The sequence below is a fragment of the Marmota marmota genome, unplaced genomic scaffold (assembly GCF_001458135.2).
Source record: "Marmota marmota marmota unplaced genomic scaffold, marMar, whole genome shotgun sequence".
Lineage (NCBI taxonomy): Eukaryota > Metazoa > Chordata > Mammalia > Rodentia > Sciuridae > Marmota > Marmota marmota.
Genome location: NW_026000294.1, coordinates 6105996 through 6125996, shown reverse-complemented (window position 1 = coordinate 6125996; position 20001 = coordinate 6105996). Strand labels below are relative to the sequence as shown.

The window sequence follows — 20001 nt, the reverse complement described above, 5'->3', positions numbered from 1 at the left end:
TTTTCTTTGTATCTTTATTTCTTTCACATTTGCCTACCTCTTTATTTTCTTTTCTCTCTTTTCCTTTACCTTCATTCTGTGTCTTTTCTTTCCTCTCCACTTGAATTTCTCTGTATTTTCTCTGTTTTTCTTTCTCACTTCTTTTTATTTTCTCTTTCTTTTTCTGTTACATTTTCCCAAAGCACTGTAAACAACTATTCACTCAATGGCTTATGTACTAAGGATGTGAGGATGAATTGGGAAGCTCACAGTTAATGTGAAAGGGAGATAGGAATGTAAACATTATTATTCAGAAGGCTACGATGATGCTATCTGCTAAGAGTTATGGTAACACACAGGGAGCTGTGACAAATTTTTCTTGCAGAGTGAAGCTCTGCTTGGAAGGCAGACATTCAGACTGAGCTTTTTGTTTTCTTTCTGTTTTTGTGGTGCTGAGCATCCAACCCAGGGCCTTGCTGCCTGCTGGGTAGGCACTCTACCACTGAGCTACTCCCCCAGTCCCAGATTAAGCTCTTGAGGTTGAATAAACAGTTATCAGACAAAGAAAGGGGGTGGTTGATGAGGAGGACCTTACAGGCAGTAGGAAACTTATGGGTAATAGTTTGTAAGCATTACCTGTCTAGAGAAGATTGAATCAAGTGATTTGATTCGGTGAGCTTCAACTTGAGATAGTATGCTAAATAATATTTGTAAATGTGGAGGTACTTTTAATTATCACAATGACTGGAAATGTGTAGGGGTGATATTGGTATATAGAAGGTAGGAGTCCAAAAGTTGTCCTACATGTAGAATAGTGATTAGTGTAGGTTTGGGAAAGTGGGGAAGGGTGGATAAAGAGAGGCTGGATTTATTTATTTATTTTTGGTACCAGGGATTGAACCCAGGGGTGCTTTATCACTGAGCCACATCCCCAGACCTATTTTAGTTAGACACAGGGTCTCATGGAATTGCTTAGGGCCTTGCTAAATTGCTGAGGCTGGCTTTGAACTCACAATCCTCCTGCCTCAGCCTCCCAAGCTGCTGGGATTACAGGTATGTTGCACCACACCCAGAAAGAGGCTGGATTTAATCAGTGCATGCTGTATGCATGTATAGAAATACTGCACCAATCCCCATTAATATATACAATTAATACACGTTAATCAAAATTAAAATAAAAAATGTTGGAAAAAAAGCCTGAAATGTGTAAGACAGTCCTAAATAATGAAGAATAAATCCCACCCCAAATGCTAATAGCACCCCTGTTGAACATGTAGGGTATAAGAGAGATAGGAAGTGACTAAGGATGCAGTTAGAAAGAGGAAGGGCCTTGCTAAAGGAGCTAGGACTTAATCTTCTATGCTATGTGAACCCATCAAAGATTTTATTTATTTTATCAAGATAATGACTGATAGGATGTGATTTTCATTTTTGTAAGTTTACTATAGAATACTATGTGTAATGGCTCTGAGTCAGAAGGAATCAGAACCAGTGCAGCACAGCAGAAGGCTCTTGAAAGAGATGATGACAGTCTGCCAACAGTCAGGGCCAATGGAAATGCAGAGAAGGGCAGAGTTAAGGGATATTTGGGAGCAAAAAAACATGACTGAGGGGATGAGCAAGACAAAAGAATGGCTGAGGTTTTCAGCTTCTGCATCAAGTGGATGGTGATGGTAGCTAGATGAACAAATGCAGGAGCAGAGGAGGGATAATAAGGTGGTAAGATTTGGGTAAAAAGTATTCATCTGGGGGAATGTTAAATTTTAAGTTCTTGGTAAAAATCTATATTAGGTATTTGTGGATTGGAATCTAAAGGTAGAAGTGAAGCCTGGAGGGAGAGATTTGGGTGTTCTAATTGTTCAAGTCCTAGCATGGAGAATGATAGGAAAGGAAACTTAAGGCAGAAATCTACATTTGAGAGGAATGTAGGAAAACAGAAGCCAGAATAAAGGAAAAGCAAAGAATTGATTAACAGTAGGAGAACATTCAGAACTAAGAGCTCAAGAGTGTTGGGGAAAAAAAATGGCTTCAAGGAGTCAGTGTGGTGGCACATGACTGTAATCCCAGTGACTTGGGTAACTGTGACAGGAGGATCACAGGTTCAAGGCCAGCTTTAGCAGTTTAGTGAGACTGTGGTTGAGTGCCTGTGAGTTGATCCCCAGTACCACACAAAAAAAAGTGGTTTGGACAGAAATACTCACATGAGAAAATTCAGATAATGTGTCTAACCCAAGTCATATGACTTCGTCAGAATGTCCTCTACTTGTTTTTATCCCCTTAGATGATTATCAGACTTCTTTTCACACTAGACCCTGACCCATAACATTTGGACCATGTATATAATCACCTTTTGGCACACACATTGATTCACTCAGTATATATTTATGAGTAAACAAGATACATGATCTTTGCTCTTAGGGGAAGGCCTCAGTAAACACAGAAGTAAAATAAGATAGTTTCAGATAATGATATATGTCATGAAGGCAATAAAATACAGTGAGGTGATAAAATAATGGAAGCCTTACTTTAGAGAATGGTGTTCAAGCCAGGCATGGTGGCACATGCCCATAATCCCAGTGACTTGGGAGGCTGAGGCAGGAGGGTTGCAAGTTCAGGTCCAGCCTCAGAAATTTATCGAGGCCTTAAGCAACTTAGAGATTTCCTATCTCAAAATAAAATTAAAAAGGGCTGGAGATATGGCTCAGTGGTAAATCAACTCTGGGTTTAATCCTCAGTACCAAAAAGAAAAAAAAAAATCTGAGAAAAGCATTTTAAGCAAAAGGACCAGCAATTGCAAATATCCTACAGGGGGGACAATCATGGCTTGTTCAGGGATCAGAAAGAAGGCCAGTATGGTTGGAGAGTAGTGAGCCAGGGGAAGACTGATGTGATGGAAGGTTATAAAGGTTGATGAAAGTCATACTATGTAAGGCCTTCTAAACACAGTCAGAAGCTTGGATTTTATCCTGAGTATGAGTAGGGCATTTAAAGCAAAGATGCAGTGTACTCTGAATTAAAGCAAAGATGCAATGTGCTCTGGATGATATTGTTAAAGAGCACCTGTGTGGATAATGGTTGTAGATGGCAGAAGAAGCAGAGATGATATTGAGAGGTTATTGCAAATTTTCAGGTAAGACATAATGGTAGCTTGGACTATATATATCTCCTATATATACACACACATACACATATTTATTTATTTGTTTATTTTTTTGGTACTGGGGATTGAATCCAGGGGTGGGTTCAATCAATATATACAATATATACACACACATACACATATTTATTTATTTATTTGTTTATTTTTTTTTGGTACGGGGGATTGAATCCAGGGGTGGTTAACCAATGAGCCACATCCCCAACCTTTTTTATTTGTATTTTTTCAAATTTTGAGACTGGGTCTCACTAAGTTACTTAGAGCCTTACTAGCTACAGCTGGCTTGCTGGCTTTGAACTTGTGATCCCCCTGACTCAGCTAGCCAAGTCATTGGGATTACAGGCATGCCCCACTGCATCTGACTGAAAGGATTATTATTATTATTATCATTATTATTATGTACTGAAGATTGAACTCAGTGGTACTCAACCACTGAGCCACATCCCCAGCCCTATTTTTTTTTGTATTTTATTTGGAGTCAGGGTCTCACTGAGTTGCTTAGTGCTTCACCGTTGGTGAGGCTGGCTTTGAACTCGCTATCCTCCTGCCTCAGCCTCCTGAGCTGCTGGGATTACAGGTGTGTGCCACCATGCCAAGCTTGAAAGGAAAATTTTTGATGGAATAACTTATAGGATTTAGTGATGGAACAGATGGGAAAGGTCAAAATAAAAATAGAGTTTGAAAGTAAGTATGGAAACAAAAGTGGGCACTCTTTTTCTTTCAAGGTGTATGTAAAATAGTGTAATTGACTATTTTTTTTCTAGTACTGGGGATGAAAGCCAGGGCCTCACACATATACCACTGAGAAACATCCATAGCCCTTTTATTTTATTTTTATTTTTTAAATTTTTTTGGTACCAAGGGTTGAATTCAGAGATACTTAACCACTGAGCCACGTCCCCAGCCCCTTTTTAATGTTTTATTTAGAGACAGGATCTCTCTCTATGTTGCTTTAGGGCTTCACTAAATTGCTGAGGCTGGTTTAGACTCATGACCCTCTACTCTCAGCCCTTCCAAGCTTCTAGGATTACAGGCATGTGCCACTGCTCCTGGACATAGGCCTTTTTAAAAATATATGTTATTTTGAAGCAGGGTTTTGGTAAGTTTCCCAGACTGGCCTCTAACTTGTGATCCTCATCCCTCATCCTCCTGAGTAGGTGGGATTATAGAATTGTATCACTATTCCTGGTATAAGGGAACATTTTAAAAGACAGGATGACTGAGTCCTTAACTATGTTTTTTAGATATAAAGTATATTAGGAATGGAGAGGCCAATAATGTAGACTCAGTTTGGGATGGAATAGTCAGGGAAGGCTTTCTGGAAGAGATGAAACATGAATTGGGTCTTAGAGAATAAATGAGTCCTCATAGCTTTTGAGGGTAGGGTGAACAGATGCCTTCCAGAAAGAGGGTAACAGCTTGAGTGAAAATTCCCAGATAGGAATGAGATATGGTAGAGGAACAGTCAGAGATTGATTTAACTGGAGCAATAGTTGACTTTGGAGCAGTGTTTGAAAAGTTGTACTGGGTCAATAGTTTGGGGGCAGCTAATTAGAAAGCTTTGAAAGCCAGGAAGAAGAGTTTGTCATGATGGGATAGGCAATGGGCAGCAATATAAAGGAACAATGTGAATAATGTTCTAAGAAAGTTAGCTTCTTTTGATCAACATTGTCTGAGCCCAAGTGTGTCCTTGACATAAAAATCTTGAGATCAGGTCCAGACAACTCCACAACACAGACATTAAGACCAATATCTCAACATTCTATTATAAAAACCTAGGGAAGGGCCTTCCAAAGCTCTCTTATGTAATCATCCTTGTGGTTAAAAAGTTCCTTTATTATATAGCTATTCAGACCCACCTTTATTTCTTTGGTACTTGGTAGAAAAAGGAGACAACCTGTGGTCAATGCCATCCTTGGAATCATAAGTATAAAACTTTGTTTACTTATTTGTAACTTTGCTTATTAAACATTTACTATACACTGTGCTAAAAACTGTACATACATTAATGTATTAATTTTATTTTATTTTTTAAGAGAGAGAGAGAGAAAGAGAATGAATTTTAATATCTATTTTTTAGTTTTCGGTGGACACAACATCTTTGTTTGTATGTGGTGCTGAGGATCGAACCTGGGCCGCACGCATGCCAGGCGAGCGTGCTACCGCTTGAGCCACATCCCCAGCCCTGTATTAATTTTATTTCTTAACAATCACATGAAATAAGCAAATTTATCCTAGTGAAGGTGTTGAAACACACATTTAGAAATTGCTGCAAGGTTATATAGATAATAAGTGACAGATAGGGTTATTAATCACCCCACTTTGCCCAGAACTGAGGGGTTTACAGGGATATGGATATTTAAGTGCTAAAACTAGGGAAAGCCCTCAGCAAACAGTGAGGAATTGGTCTATCTAATGGCAGACTTTAGATTCTAACCCAGACAGTGAAGATTTGGAGCTGGAGTTCTTAATATATGTGCTCATTTTTCTCAACAAACTTGTAATACACTTTTATCTAATGCATAGAAGATCTTTATCCTGCACTTTCCATTCTCTGCAGAACACCCAGGGAGAGGCAGGAACCCCCCCACCCTCCAGGTACTCCTCAGGTGTCAGATTTTTCTCTCTGATCTTCCTTTAGGGACATTTGAAATTTACTGCCAGGCAGGCAGCCACCGAGAAGCAGGGATGAGGGCGATTTACAATGTCTCCCAGTGTCCTGGCCGCCATGTCAGCCCTCGTCAACGCTACCAAGCTGCAAGAATCTACTACATCATGGCAGAAGAGGTGGAGTGGGACTATTGCCCTGACAGGAGTTGGGAACTGGAATGGTATAACAAATCTGAGAACGAAAGGTAAGGTGTCAGAAAAGGAGAGATCATACTTTCTTAGTTTTTTTTTTTTTTTGTTTGTTGTTGTTTTGGTTGTAGATGCACACAATACCTTTATTTTATTGATTTATTGTTATGTGGTGCTCAGAATCAAACCCTGTGCCACACACATGATAAACAAGCATTCTATCACTGAGCTACAACCCCAGCCCCCATAATTTATTGAGAAACTTTTTTTTTTTCAGGTGAGGGTACTAAAGCTGAGAGGAAGAGGCACTTATCCAAGGTTACTAAAACAATAGCAATAGAATTGTGACTAGGGTGTAAAATGCAGGTTTTTTGAATTCCAGCTCAGTGCTTTTTTTAAAAAAAATCTTGGCTTATTATGGAGCTGAAGAGTAAAAGACCTTGCCCACACTCTCCCCCTCTAAGTCTTTGCCTCCATTCTTCTAGTTAGCTGTAAATACTTACTCTGGGACTTGAATTAAATTTTATGGAGAATTTCTTTGAGAAGTAAAATACCTCAAGCTCCTTCATTAAGGTAAAATCTAAGCTGTGTAGCAAAAATGTCTAAAAGAGAGCACGGTGGCACAGCCTGTAATCTCAGTGGCTTGGGAGGCTGAGATAGGAGGATTGTGAGTTCAAACCAGCCTCAGCAAAAGTGAGGCAGTAAGAAACTCAGTGATACCATGTCTCCAAGTAAAATACAAAAAGGGACTGTGTATGTGGCTCAGTGGTTGAGTGTCCCTGAATTTAATCCCTGGTACCCGCCCCCCCCCAAAAAAAAAAAACCCAGTATTTTATTTCTTGTTTATATAATAGTATTGATATGAGAAGTCCAGGGCTGGTAGGCAAACTGTGTCACCCTCAGTCCTTGTGTTCAACTCTAGGACCAAGGTGTCTCTTCTGCTTATAGACATTCCTAACTATCAAGTCAGGGCAAGTAGCATTGTCTGTAAGTAGATGACCTAGAAGTTGCATACATAATTTTATTTCATGCCCCATTATCTTGAACTTATTCCTATGGCCATAATTGTAAGAAAGCCATGTGCTCAGCTAGAACCTAGATGGTTCTATTACTAAAATGGAAGGAGGAGAGACTAGAAACTGAGGTACATATTAGCAATCTCTACCCATTGGTTTTTGTCACTCTTATTGCCCTTTGACAATTCTTGTTCATTATGTTGGTTGTTTAAAATTTAAGTCTTCTTGCTAACCTGCTGTGGGAGTTAGGAAAAGTAAATTTCCTTCTCTGAACCTTGGTTTTCTCATCTATAATTTATAGTTAAAAGAACATGATGAGAAGTGGTGAGAGAAGGGGCAGCAGGCTTGATTCTAAGTCCTAGCTTTCTTTCTGGCTGACATTGTCTCTAGATATATCCTGTCACTTCCATACTACTGAGTGCACCTTTGAGACCACCTATTTCATAGGCCTATTTGGAATGTCAAATGATGACATGAATAATAAAGCTATTTATAAACTGGAAAGCATCCCATAAGGAGAAATATGTTAATATTTCATTTCCTTCCTATCTCTTCTCATTCTTTATCATTACCAGCAGCAGTAGCAGTAGTTAATTCTCTCCTGCCACCTTGTACCTTGTCCTTTGTCAAATTAATTCTATCTAAGACATCATTAAGGCTGGAGCTAGAGCCCAGGGCTTCTGATTCTTAGTCCAGTGTTTTTTGCATATTAATTGTACTACAGATTTTTATCTGAATGATGGAAAACAAGGAACATAAATGATTCTGAAGCCTGCCATCTGTAATTTTGGTTATGCAGCCAATGTGGGGAACAATCTGATATTAGAAAGAATAGATCCACATCTTTCATTTGTGATATGAGAATGGTTCTGACATAACTTCCCTATATCTGGCAATGAAGGGTTGAAGGTCAGGTGCTGATAGCTGTCTTTGGATTCCTCTAGTTATGGTCACATTTTCCTGAGCAACAAGGATGGACTTCTGGGTTCCAGATACAAGAAAGCTGTATTCAGGGAATATACTGATGGCACATTCAGGATCCCTCGGCCAAGGTCTGGGTCAGAGGAGCACTTAGGAATTTTGGGTAAGGAAATTGCATTTCCCTCCTAGTGTCTAGAAGCCTGAGCTCCTTCTAGGGGAGCTATGTCATATCAGAAAGATATTCCTATTCTTCATTCTCAATTTTTCTTGGTAATATAAAAAGTATGATAATATTTTATGATGTAGCCATGAAAACAAGCACTAAAGGTAAAGGGGAAGTATGAACTCTGCAGCAACTAGAACCAAGTTTTTCCAGGTTTTCTACAACTTTGAGGTATAGTGTGTCTCTGAGGGTGGTAGATTTTTAAAGATGCAATGGTGAGGGGAATTTAGGTATATTAAAAATGGAAAAATGGTATAGGGAACAGTTATTCCCACTCATGCCATTTTAATTATCACAGTAGTTTTTCTTATTCCACTTTTTTAGGGTCTAATGGATATCCTCATTCTTATCTTGGAACAGAAGGGGACCCACTGGCCTCTGAAGAGATCCCAGCTATTCAGCATTCTGTGCCTAACTCTAAATCCTTATCATCAACTATTCCATAGAGTTCTGATTATCTAGAGCCTTGAGCTATTATTAGGTAGAGACATGGGGTGGGAAAAATGGGGGTAAATAGAAGCATAATCTTGGCATTGAAGTATCCTTATGCTGTGGGTAGCAGTATCAGTTAAAGGGCTCTTAATTGAAGAATGGAGCCAACCATGACTTAAAGTCTCAGAAGATCCTTGCTCAGGGACTCCCAGATATCTTCCTTTTCTTAACATTTCCTATTCCACTTCCCACTAATGAAAGTTTATTTCTTTTGCATGTACTAGGTCCACTTATCAGAGGAGAGGTTGGTGATATCCTGACTGTGGTGTTCAAGAATAATGCCAGCCGCCCTTACTCTATGCATGCTCATGGAGTGCTAGAATCTGGTACTGGCTGGCCACGGGCTGCTGAGCCTGGTGAGTGAGAACACTTAGTGAAGGGACAAAGGATATATAACACATATGCTTAAGTGTTTGGGCTTGCTCCTTTAAAAAAATGACACTCTTGCAGGCTGGGGGTATATGTGAGTGGTACAATACTTGCTCAGTATGCATAAGGCTCTGGGTCTAATTCCTAGCACCACGTAATCACACACACCAAGACTGGGGATATAGGTCAGTGGTAGAATACATACTTCCCATGCATAAGGCATTGGGTTTGAACCCTAGCACTGAAAAAGAAAATACTCTTAGAGACCTGATCCAGGAATATTAACTGAGACTAGGCCATAGGCTGAATTTTTCTCTATGAAATACTCAGTACAATTCTAGAACAGGGTGTGGTATGGTTTTGGTTAATATTCTTATTTCAGGTCTCTATCAGCATAGTTTTGGCTCCAGTGTGAGCTCCTGATCTTATCTAGAGAGTGACCTGGCCCCAACCACAGATTTATACTTAAACCCAACAACAGATAAAGTTCATGCCCCCTTAAAGATTTAATTCTAACCCCTGTCACATACTAAACTCCTAATCTTGTAGAGTGACCATAATCATGGCCACATTCTCTTCATGAATTCATTCATTGAATAAATACTTACTGGAGTCCTACTAGATGATGTGAGCACCTTTAGAAGCTATGAATATAGTGGCAAGTATTATTTTTCCTACCTTAAAGAACTTAGGCTATTATGAGAGAAACAACTAAGCAGGCAATTATAATACAATGTAATAAGTGAAAGATAGGAGGTTTTACATTGTGATAGTTAGGTGGAGAAAAGGGTACTTAATAGAATATTTGTATGATCAAGCATGGTTTCCCAGTCAATCATGGTGGTGTATAACTATGTAATCCTGGTGACTCAGGAGGCTGTGGCAGGAGGATTGCAAGTTTGAGGCCAGCTTATGTAACTTAGGGAGAACTTGTCTCAAGATAAATAAAAAAATGGTGGGGATATAGCTCAGTGATATCAGCAGTTGTTTTAAATGCATTAGGCCCTGGATTCAATCCCTATACAAAAAAATGTTTCCCAGAATAGATGGTATCACAGCTGAAATCTAAATTTCTAAATTGATAGTTTTTAAACTTACTGTGTATCAGAGTCATGCACTTGTTAAAACACATATTGCTGGAATCAATCCCCAAATTATTTGATTAGGGAGGTCTGTGATGAGACTCAAGAATTTGCTAGTTTAAACAAGTTTTCAGGTGATGCTCATGCTGCTAGTTCACTAACTGGACTTTGAAAACTGCTGACATAAAGAATAAGAGGCATATGGGTGGAGGGTACTGTGGAAGAAAATCAAGGTAAAGGAAATTGTAGTTGTAGGCTATGTAATGTGTAAAATTCCAAAGGTAAGAGAGATGAAAGTTGGAGTAGGGGAAAAGAGAGAAATTCTGGTGAAAAGATAGATTAAAAAGATCAATGAGGAGAGGTGGGAGGGAAAGGGAGAGAGAAGGGAAATTGCATGGAAATGGAAGGAGACCCTCAGAGTTATACAAAAGTACATACAAGAGGAAGTGAGGGGAAAGGGAAAAATAATACAAGGGGGACAAATGAATGTCAGTAGAGGGGGCAGAGAGAGAAGAGGGGAGGGGAGGGGAGGGGAGGGGGGATAGTAGAGGATAGGAAAGGCAGCAGAACACAACAGACACTAGTATGGCAATATGTAAATCAATGGATGTGTAACTGATGTGATTCTGCAATCTGTATATGGGGTAAAAATGGGAGCTCATAACCCACTTGAATCAAAGTGTGAAATATGATATATCAAGAACTATGTAATGTTTTGAACAGCCAACAATAAAAAATAAAAAAAAAAAAGATCAATGAGGTAAATTAAACAGGATTTGTGATTATTTAGATATTGAAAGTAAGAAAGATAAGACTCCTTAAGGGCTGGGGTTGTGACTCAGTGGTAGAGCATTTGCCTTGCATGTGTGAGGCACTGGGTTCAATTTTCCACCCCGAACATACATAAGTAAGTAAATAAATAAATAAAATAAAGGTCCATCAATAAGTAAAACAAAGACTCCTTAAACAACACCCACATTTTGGAGGAAACCTTTTGAGTAACGTCCCAATTTTTTTTTGTGTGGACAGCAGGTATGCAGTGATATCATTCATCAAGGCAGGGAATCTGGGACCAAGCTGACTTGAGTTTACTTTTGAGTTTGTTGAATCTGAGATGTCTGTACTATGACCAAATACAGATACCAGACATAAAGATCTGGAGCTCAGGAGAATGGTATGCTCTTCAGGAATAGATGTGGGAGGCATTAATATTTAGGTAGTTGGAGTCATAGAATGAATATAGTCACTGGAAAGACATGAGACAATAAGAATTCTAAGATGAGATCCCGAGGAAAACCAATTTTAAAGCAAAGTACTGATTGAAAAGTAAGCAAGATGCTAAGAGAAAAACCAGGAGAAAATAGTAACCATAGACATTAAAATGACTGTCATTTTAAGGAGGAAGTGGTCCAAAGATTTCAGCTGCTTCAGGGAGGTTGTATTGTAAAACCAGAAAATATCCCATTTGATTTGGCAACCAGGGAGAAATTGGTAATTTTGATAAGTGGTAGAGAAAGAAGCTTTATTAGATTAGAGGAAAAGGTGATTGGGAGATGTGGGATTGGAAACAGTGAGTGTGGTTTAATGTTAAGACTTAGGCTGTTTAAGATTTACAAGTTAAGGTGATGAGAAGATCAGGAGTGTAATCAAGGGCTAAAGTGGAGGTGAAGCACACTGGACTTGAGATCAAGTGACTGATAGATTGGATTGTTGATTGAAGGCATCTACAGGAACCTTGAAGCCACTCAGAAGGATGGTAGGAATTTAGGTGCAAAGGAAGATAGAGATTCAGGTACAAAAATCAACAACAAATGACTAAAACAAGAGAAAAGATACATTAGAAGCCAGGAAACCAGTTGGAATGTTGTTGTAGTAATCCATAGAAATGATGAAAATGGGGCTGGGGTGGTGGCTCAGTGGTAGAGCACTTGCCTAGCATGTCAGAGGCACTTGGGTTCAATTCTCAGTACCACATAAATATAAATAAAAAGGTATTGTCCATCTATACCTAAAAAATAAAGATATTAATAAAAGAAATGATGAACATGGCTTTAATAGAAGTGGTAGAAAAAGAAGATGGAGAGAATTAGATGGATTTGAGAAGATGTTATGATAAAATCAATAGGATATGATGATTGAACAGTGTTAAGGGAATAAAGGTGACAGTGGAGCCAAGGATAATGAGCAGGTTTTGGATTAAGCCCTTGGATAGGGGAAACTCCTGCAAAGATAAACAAATAAGGAAGCAGGGAGCAGTTTTCTGTCTGTTTGGTATTTTGAGGGGGTTATTTGAAGTTATATTTGAATGGCTTAATATGAGGGATATGTTAAAATATTCTGGTGGGATTGAGAGAGCCAGAAGAACAGGAGTTTATACTCAGTTGCAGAAATGAGCACATAACTTCAGAGACACCTTGAGTAGATGTGGAGATTACTAGACATTAGTAACTATAATGGATGACAGTTGAAATGATGAAAATGTATGTGATCAACCAGTGAGGAGTGTGTAGAGGAAAATAACATTAAGCTGAGAGTGAAACTTTGAGAAATACCATTATCTAGGAGGAGGTAATCTATGCTAAATAATTTATAGATTTAAAGCAGTTATAATCACAGTCATAATTGGATATTTTTGCACTGAAATGCAATGACTGTATGTAAAATTCATTTGAAAAAATAAAGAATATCTTGGCAAGAAGAACCAAAACTTTTTAAAAAACTTATTTATGAGAGAAGACTAGCACATCCTGATCGTTTAGCATTATTATAAAAGTACAATAATTAAAGCAGCATGGTTCTGTAAAATAAATCAATAGAAAAAAATAAAAATCCCTGAAACAGAACCAAGCTTCTGCCTTTGTCAATAGCAGTGGGAGTACTTCTGTTCCATGACTAGCCCTTACTTTTGCTTCTGCCTCTTTCTGCACTAGCTCCTCACTGGGAGAGGTTATTAATCAGAACCCAGGATATTTGCTGGACAGTGCCTCTGTTTCTTTTATCTTACTACTCCCTATTCTGCCTACTTCCATATGGTAGGTTTATCTGAGTCTGCAACTGGGTGAGCTGGATATGTGAATTAGGGCAGCACTTGCATTGCAGATCTTAGCAATGCAGCTAGAAAGAGGAAGCCTTGCTCAGACCTTTAAGTCAAAGCCTTATTCTTCAATTCATGGCTTCTCAGAGTTCTACAATAGGGGTTAGTGGACACTGAGTAAGCTGTTATATAAGTGATACTTCAATTTTCATTTCACTACTATTCTTTTTTGTTGTTCACTACTATTCTTTATAGTTTTCCCAGTTAACACCCCAATGGAAGGAATGAGTAAGGAAAACCAGGTTTCCTATAGTCCTGGATTAATACCCACATGATAGCACTGAAATCTTGACTCTTGCCTTTAACACTGAGTATATATAAAAGAAACATATTAGAAAAAGCTAGTACTTCAGTGAAAGAAAGGAAAAGTTGATGAATAAATGGTTTTAAGATGAGTCATTATCGTTTGGGGAAAATTAGATTGCTGTCTATTACCACATGCTAAAGTAAATTACAGGTGGATTAAAGGTAAGAGAACTAAAAGAAAACATAAGTGAACATTTATCTGGACTCAGGGTGAGATAACCTTTTTGACTTTAAAGGCAAAAGAGGAGATATACATATTTTTTTTTCTTTTTGTTACCAGGGATTTAACTCAGGGGCATTCAACCACTGAGCCACATCCCCAGACCTATTTTGTATTTTATTGAGAGATAGGGTCTCACTGAGTTGCTTACTGCCTCACTGTTGCTAAGGCTGGCTTTGAACTTCTGTTCCTCCAGCCTCAGCCTCCTGAGCTGTTGGGATAATAGGTGTGCACCATCATGCCCGGTGAAATACATAACATATTGTTACTATATGAAATGTTCTTACAAAATAAATGACTATTGTAAAAGTGTATAAAAGAATAAATATAAATATCGAATAGAACATGAAGGAATTTTGGGGTCACTAATAATATATTGGGCTGGGGATTGGCTCAAGTGGTAGTGCGCTCTCCTGGCATGCGCGGGGCGCTGGGTTTGATCCTCAGCACCACATAAAAATAAAATAAAGATGTAAATAAAAATAAACAAAGATGTAAAATAAAATAAATAGAGAACTAAAAAATAAATATTAAAAAATTCTCTCTCTCTCTCTTTAAAAAAATAATATATTGAAAATCGGCGAATAAAACCAATGTAGTCCCTGTCCTCATAAATTATACAGTCTATGTTGTAAAGGCACGTAATAAGCAAGAAAACAAGTACAGACATGTATACTTTGGGAATAAGTGCTATAAGTGTGGCAGAAAGGAATAATGGGTCTATATATATATATATTGTTTTTTGAGGTAGTGCCATTTAATGTGTGACCTGAGGCCTGAGAGTGAGCTAGTGCAGCATCAGTGAGAAAAGTATCAGAGGAAGGAGTGAACATTTCAAGGAAAAGGAATAGCAAGGCTAAACACCCTGAAGCAAGAATGTATTTAGCCATATCAAAAGAGAGAGGCAGCCAGGTAAGGCAGTATAAGCCTGTAATCCCAGAGGCTTTGGAGGCTGAGGCAGGAGGATCATGAGTTCAAAGCCAGCCTCAGTAATTTAGTGAGGCCGTAAGCAACTTAGCAAGACCCTGTCTCAAAATAAAATAGGGTGGGGATGTGGCTCAGGGGTTAAGTACGCTTGGGTTCAATCCCTGGTACCAAAAACCAACCAACCAACCGACCGACCAACCAAACAAACAAAACAAAACTCTAAAACAAACAAAATCAACCTAAAACAAACAAACAAAAACCAGTGAGGCAATTAGTATGGCTTGACAGAAAAAAAGGTCAGAAATTAAAAGTGGAATGACAGAGGGGAGTAGATTATGTTGGGCTTTATAGATAATTGTAGGGGTTTCAAGTGGATTGGCAAGATATTCAAGGATTGTGACATGATGATCTGACTTACATTTTAGTGTGATCAATCTGTTTGTTTTTGATGGTGCTGATGCTTGAACCTAGGGACTCAGCCATAGCAAATACTTTATCACTGAGCCCCAGCTCTAGCCCCTAACATTATCAGCCTAGTTGCTGTGTTGAGAAGAGTCTAAAAAAGCAGGGAGGTATCTACAAATAATGCAGTAATCCTGTGAGAAATGTTGGTAGCTTGGACCAGGATGGGATGATTAGAAGTGGTGAACAGTGGTTAGATTCTGGATATATTTTAAAGATCCAGTAGGACTGGTCAAGACGTAGGTAGAAAAACAAAGAACAGTGAAATATAGTTTCAAGGTTTTGGTCTAAACCCATAGAAAAATAGTTGGCATTTAATGAAATGGAAAGATTTAAAGCAGCAGATCATGCATGGAAGATAGAGTTTCACTTTGGGGCATGTGAAGTTTCAGGTATCAGATATTCAGATGCACATATCCAGAAAGTAGTTGGGTATTCAAGTGTAGAAATTAAAGGAGACATGTGGACTGAGTATAAATATTTGAGAGTCATCACCATGTAATTGATCTTTAAAGTCATATTACATATGAAATCAATCAAGTAGTGAGTTCTACAGTAAAGAGCAACGAAGAGGATTGTATTAATCTAGGTAAGAGATGACAGCAGCTCAGATAAGCCTCATAGAGTGAAAAGAGTAAGAAATATTCTAATTCTGGATGTATTTTACAAGAAGAGGCAATTGGCTTCTTTAGTTTGTTTGTTTTTGTTGCAGTCCTGGGGATAGAACCCAGGCAGTTAGACGTTGAATTGAGATTTCTAGGTAGATTTTTGTTTATTTTTTCCTTTTTAGTAGTTTCTATATTTTAGTAATTAATACTTGTATGTTTTACACATTGCAGATATCTTTTCTGAGTTTATCAACCACCTGTTAACTTTAATTGCAGTATCATTTCTTGAATAGAAGTCCTTGATTTGATGTGATCAAATCCATGAATTTTTAGGCCTTATGGTTTGTGCTTTCAGAGGTTTGTTTATGAGGTCCTTCCCCACACTTGGCCACAAAAATATTCTGTTGCATTGTTTTTTATTAACTTTGTAATTTTCTTTTTTCAAATTCAGATCTTTAATCAGGCCAGAGTTTATTTTTCTATGTTCAGTTAGCTGAGGATCTGTTTTACATTTTTTTAAGCAAATTTTCTCAATACCATCTTTTAAACAATTCAGCTCTTTCCCCTTAGAATTGTTTTGCCACATTTATTGTTTGCTTAGTTTCTCTAAATATATGGATCAGACTTTAAGCTGTTTATTCTGTAGCATTTGTCTATTATTCTATTCTTGCAATAATATACTAATTTTATTGTAGTTTTGAAATTTGCCTTAATGTTTAAGGATAGGTCTCCTATATTGAATTTAGGTTTTTGCTCTTGTTCCATATAAATTTTAGAGTAAGTTTATCAGTTTGCTCAGTTGAGTCCAACTATAATTTTTTTTTTTTTGGTACCAGGGATTGAACGTAGTTGAACGTAGGGATACTCGACCACTGAACCACATCCCCAGCCCTATTTTCTATTTTATTTAGAGATAAGGTCTCACTGAGTTGCTTAGCATCTCGCCATTGTTGAGGCTGGCTTTGAACTCATGATTCTCCTGCCTCAACCTCCTGAGCTGCTAGGATTACTGGCGTGCACCACTGTGCCTGGCTCTAACTATAATTTTGATGGACATTGTTTTGAATGTCTCACAATAATAAAATATGACACATTAAAAATTGGGCATTCCTCATTCTACCACATGTTAACCAATCCTGTAACTCACAAAAACAGACAACAAAGTAAGATTTAATAAGGGCTCTAATACACAAACTGCTCATGTCAGAATTCTGAAGTAATTATTCCAACTTTTCAAAAGTAGTATGGTTAACCTCATAACTAGGTCTTTTTTTTCTAGTTCAAGGAAGCTGTATTGAATATAGGAGAAATTCTAAACCTCCTGGAGTATGCACTATAATACTCTTAGAATAAATTATCTTTGGCCTGGCTTAGTAGCACATGCCTATAATCCCAGCAGCTTGGGAGGCTGAGGCAAGAGGATCAAAAGTTGAAAGCCAGCATCAACAAATTAGTGAGGCCCTATGTAACTTAGCAAGACCCTGTCTCAAAATTAAACAAATAAATAAAAAGGGCTGGCAATGTGTCTCAGTGGTTAAGTGCCTCTGGGATCAATCCCTGTTTTTTTTTTTTTTTTAAGAATAAATTATCTCGGGAGTATAAGAAGGTACAAATTCCAAACTTATTAGAACCTATGTCATTTAAGATGCTTGTTGATTAGGATATGTCTGGTATCATCATCTTGGAAAAATCACTTTATAGAGTTAATCTTCAAAGTGGTTTTAGAATTTTCCTTCCACTGGAGGACTATTTCTGTTAGTTATGATGACTAAATATTTAAACAGATTTATCTCCCTCTTCCAAAAAGTACCCATAGCAAACAGAAAAAAAATTTAGATGCATTCCCTTAGAATTAGGATTAAGTCAAGAATGACCACCACCATAACTAGTATTAGAGATAATGGAAAACACAAATGGTGAGGGAGAAAAAAAGAGTCTTGAAAAAGAAAAAAAAAAAAGAAGTTCTAACACTTACTAGCGTAATTATCAAGAGACAACATATGCTGGGGTGGGGGTGGATCTTGCCTGTAATCCCAGTGATTTTGGATGCTGAGACGGAAGGATTGCAAGTTCTAGGCCAGACTTGGCAATTTAGTGAGACCTTGCCTCAAAAAATAACGAAAGGGTTGTGGGTGTAACTTGGTGGTGGAGTGCCCCAGGTTTAATTCCCAGTATCAAAGCAAACAATCAAATCTATACATCCTTAAATATACAATGTAAGATTACTGACCCCCCTCCAAATGCTGAAAATAGCCAGAAAAAAATCACATATAAAGGAATAGATAAAAATTAGAACAGATTTCTTATCAGAAAACAGAAGCCAGAAGACAATTGTATATTTTTAAAGTTCTGAAATAAAAACACTGAATTCTAGGGGCTGGGGTTGTGGCTCAGTGGTAGAGCACTTGCCTAGCATGCTTGAGGCACTGGGTTCGATCCTCAGCACCACGTAAAGTAAAATAAGGATATTGTCTTCAGTTAAAATTAAAAACATAAGTAGTTTTTAAAAAACACTGAATTCTGTGCACAGAGTACTATACATAGGAAAAATAAGAATAAACACATTCTCAGAAAAAAAAAATCTATGAGAATACATTTCCCCCAGACCGATATTAAAAGCAATGTCAAAAGTGTTTTTTTTTGGGGGGGGGCTGGGATTGTGGCTCAGTGATAGAGCGCTCACCTAGCACGGGCGGGACCCAAGTTTGATCCTCAGCACCACATAAAAATAAATGTATTGTGTTGTGTCCATCTACACCTAAAAAATAAATATTAAAAAAAGTGTTTTAGGAAGAAGTGACACGACAAAGCAGGATGCATACAATGAAATGATGAGAGTTGGAAATAGAATAAACAAAGGTAAAACTCAAATTAATTGTATTGATTGTTCTAAAAGAAAATAATAGAGTAAATATCAGCAATGTATATTCAAAAGTAAAGCATATGACCAAAAATAGAATAGATGAAAGGGATATGATTGTATACAGTTTAATATGAATTGAAACTGGATTCTTGGGCTGGGAATGTGGCTCAAGCGGTAGCGCGCTCACCTGGCATTCGTGCGGCCTGGGTTCAATCCTCAGCACCACATACAAACAAAGATGTTGTGTCCGCTGAAAACTAAAAAATAAATATTAAAAAAATAAAAGAAACTGGATTCTTACTAATAGATGTTGTAATATATTGTAAACTGTAGAGCAACTTGTAAATTTTTTTTGAAAGATCTATGAAGAATAAATCAGTGGTAGAAATAAAATGAATCATCTAAAATGATCATTTAATGCAAAAATAGGCTGAAAAGAGGGTAAGAAAGAACAAATGGAAAAATAGAAAAAAATGAATTGCTATGATTGATTTTGTTCGAACCACAAAAATAATCATATAAACTTTAGACAGTCTAAACATACCAATGAAAAGACATTGCCATATTGAATTAAAAGACCCAACTATATATTATTTAAAAGGAAATTGCTTTAAATATAAAAACATAAATATAGAAGTAAAAGAATTTAAAAATATGAAATATGTAAACATTAATACAGCTATACTACTATTAGGAAAGTAGATTTCAGATTAAGGAAATTCCTGTGTATAGAGTTATCAGATAATAAAGCAATTGGTTTTCAAAAAGAAAACAAAACAAAATCACAAAAATTTTTGGTACTGGGGTTTGAACCCAGGGTGCTTAACCACTGAGTCACATCTCTAGCCCTTTTTATTTTTTATTTAGAAATAGAGTCTCACTAAGTTGCTTAGGGCTTTGCTGAGGCTATCTTCTAACTTGTGATCCACATGTCTCAGCCTCCCGTCTCTGGGATTATAGGCATGCTTGTACTTACCATTAATAGAAGTCTCTATTTCTTCATATGACTTCAAGTTAGTAATGTTCTTTCAACCTCAGGATCTCCCTGTAACATTTCTTGTAGGACAGATCTAATGGTAAGGAACTTCCTCAGCTTTTAAATGTGTAAGCTATTGATTTTCCTTCTTACTGATCTTCATGGTCTTGGATGAAAAATTAATGGTTAATCTTGGGCTGGAGATGTAGCTCAGTAATAGAATACTTGTCTAACATGTATAAGACACTGCATTAGATCCCTAGTACAGTAAAACAAGCAGACACAAAGCAACTGTTAATTTTATTTGAGGATCTCCTTCATGGGATAGATCTCTTGTCACTTTCAAGATTCTCCCTTTTTATTTTTCTACAGTTTGATTGTAATTAGCCTTGGTGTAGATGTCTTTTAGTTTATCCTACTTGGACTTAGTTGATTTAGATTTTTTTTTTATCAAATTTGGGAAAATTCTAGCCATTATATCTTCAGATATTTTTCCCCTTTTATTTT

General features: G+C 37.4%; 1 protein-coding gene across 6 annotated transcripts in view; it reads left to right on the top strand.

Moving 5' to 3' along the window:
• Heph (hephaestin) overlaps positions 1 to 20001 on the top strand; it is an 84665-nt gene that overhangs the window by 39771 nt on the left and 24893 nt on the right. For all 6 annotated transcript variants that reach the window (XM_048797170.1, XM_015501653.2, XM_048797172.1 and 3 more), the window contains exons 15-17: positions 5778 to 5991; positions 7896 to 8035; positions 8812 to 8943. In XM_048797170.1, the coding sequence (XP_048653127.1) occupies positions 5778 to 5991; positions 7896 to 8035; positions 8812 to 8943 (486 nt within the window). The remainder of the gene's footprint in view (positions 1 to 5777; positions 5992 to 7895; positions 8036 to 8811; positions 8944 to 20001) is intronic.